At 39.9% G+C, this 2,416-nt stretch overlaps 1 protein-coding gene across 1 annotated transcript in view; it reads right to left on the bottom strand.

The window, feature by feature from the left end:
- LOC107600765 (nuclear pore complex protein Nup88-like) overlaps positions 1–2,079 on the bottom strand; it is a 20,328-nt gene extending 18,249 nt beyond the window's left edge. The window contains exons 1-5 of the mRNA XM_016292725.1: positions 1,821–2,079; positions 1,574–1,743; positions 1,364–1,489; positions 1,007–1,093; positions 666–839 (exon numbers count right to left, since the gene is read on the bottom strand). Coding sequence (XP_016148211.1) covers positions 666–839; positions 1,007–1,093; positions 1,364–1,489; positions 1,574–1,743; positions 1,821–2,057 — 794 coding nt within the window. The 5' untranslated portion in view covers positions 2,058–2,079. The remainder of the gene's footprint in view (positions 1–665; positions 840–1,006; positions 1,094–1,363; positions 1,490–1,573; positions 1,744–1,820) is intronic.
- Positions 2,080–2,416: the final 337 nt, after the last annotated feature.

The following is a 2,416-nucleotide window of genomic DNA, read 5'->3' as shown; positions in this document are numbered from 1 at the left end:
ATTTGAATAAAATTTTGGTCCCCCAAGCCTCTTCTGGTCTGCTCATATAATATATATATATATATATGAGCAATATCACTCGAGTACGAGAGCGATACCGGCTCTATATCAGCATGGCTGTAATTAGGCCACAAATTGTTTTGTGTTTATACAACAGTTCGACGGAACGTGTGTAATTAAACAAGAAACAACGGAGTGCCTAATAAAACCCTCTTTTGTGCAGAACTACTACTAAACATACGTCACTTTTAGAATTCGTATCAAGGACATGTGCTGCTTCAGTTAGGTTATTAGTGAGAAATAATGAGGTTATAAGACAGAAACAATGCGGCAAGACGTGCATCCAAATGAGAGAGAGACCGCGAAGCGAGACGTTTCTTCTTATATTAACTAACGTACTCTACGATTAGCTCAGTGAATAAAAAAAAAAAAAACATAGACCCGGCTAAAACAAGCTGAGTGATACAAAATTGTGAAAGGTATCCTGTAGCGATACCAGTACAATATCTCACGGTTCTCAACCAATCAGATTTGAGAACCAGAACGAACTATTGTGTGTGTGCATATATATATATATATATAATTTTGATTTTTCACCGTTTTGTTAATCACACTCACTGTATTGTCACCACATCATGACAGGGTCATAGACATGTGTTTGTTACCTGTGTGTGAGAGAAATATAGCTCAGAAACGTCTCTCCATTCCCATACAGTATGTACAGTGGATACACCAACAGCTCTGCCTTCATACGCAGACTGCTCAGACGAGGAGAATCCGCCAGCGGCCCAAAGTCAAACGCCACAGCCGTCTCGCCCAGAGATGCTGCATAGGAACGTCTATAAAAGAGAGTGACTTCTTTAATTCAACATCACAACAGTTATTTTGTCCATAACATATCTGTTAATCTATATCTTAATACCTGAATTTTAGTTCCAAGCGGAATACCGAAAGCTTCTAGTAATACCATCTAATAAAATTAACAATATAGCACTGTCAAACTTACCCTCTTGTATGAACAATGCTTTCCTCGTCTACCTGAGACACAGATAAAACTTTGGCGGGGGACTGTGGCTCCTTAAGATTATAAAATCTGGAGAAAAAATACATTTTTGTACAACTTACAATCACGTACAATTACGTACAATCATAACAGTAATTTTAGTTTTGGTTGCCTGAACTTTTAATGGAGGAACAGAAACCTCTCAGGTTTTATTAAAAATACCTTAATTTGTGTTGCAAAGATTAACCCAAGTCTTATGGCTTCGGAAAGACACGAGGATGACTGTTTATGACAAAACAATGTTTTCTTTTTGAGTAAATTATCCCTTCAACACCTCTGCCACTCATTTTTTCCAGATACCTGATGGTGTTATCTGAGGTCAGCAGAACCAGATGAGGCTCCTCAGTTTCACTGGGATACCAGGCAGCCTGTCGGAGTGTCACAGAGGCAGAACTGGTGAAGAAACGTTCAGCCACAGGAATCGTTCTGTGAAAGAGAAAACATAACACTACAGAACCTGAGGCAGTACGGAGGAATAATGCAGCTCTCTTAAACCTGAGGCGTACTCACTTGCAGTTGATCTGGATGCGTCCACCCTCAAACTCTGACCTCTTGCCCCAGCGCTGAGGCAGTTCCAGTATAGTCGCTCCACGCTGACCGATGAGAGCCACATGATACTGCGTCGGGCTGACGAGCACCTGACACACCTCAAACAGCGGCGGGTTGATGCACAGCAGAGTCTGCGGAGAGACACGAGACACACAGTCAGTGAAATAACTACCGTTACACCAGACAGACTCTATTCAAACACACTGACCTGGTATTTCGAAGTGTCCGTGTCGCCGTCAGTGTTCAGCTGACGCAGGTTTGTGGTGTAAAACACGCTCTCAACACTATCCCATAAGAATAAGTCACCGTTCAGACAAAACGTAAGGTTCTTGGCTATTCTTTTGCTTGTCCCCTGAGGCTCTAAATGAAGCCTGTCTTTTAATTGAATGAAGATATCGTGGTTTTTCAGCGCTTCCCTCCAGCGATCTCCCGCGAACGACGCCATGTTTTTTCTGTGTTGTCACAGAATAACGTCGTCAGAGAAATCCACCAATAGGATCACGCTACACGACTAGAACGTTTCTGTTGCATCGCGGGATTTGTAGTTTATTAAAGCGCGTTGTCATTTAGCCCTAACTACTGTAGCACACTGATAGGAAGAAATATGAAATTATTTTTAAAAACACAGTAAAAAGTTGTTAAATAATATTTTGCATTTATTAAATCAGCAAATATTTTTATAATAGTAATATTTTCTACATTCCATGGGTTTATTTTGTGATAATGACATTTGTTAAAAAAACAAAACAGTCCTAGCCCTTTATTATATAATTAATATATTTAATATACAATGTGAAATATTAA

The sequence above is a fragment of the Sinocyclocheilus grahami genome, unplaced genomic scaffold (assembly GCF_001515645.1).
Source record: "Sinocyclocheilus grahami isolate Dianchi unplaced genomic scaffold, SAMN03320097.WGS_v1.1 scaffold291.1, whole genome shotgun sequence".
In the NCBI taxonomy this organism is placed as follows: Eukaryota; Metazoa; Chordata; class Actinopteri; order Cypriniformes; family Cyprinidae; genus Sinocyclocheilus; species Sinocyclocheilus grahami.
This window is presented reverse-complemented; position numbering and strand designations above follow the sequence as displayed.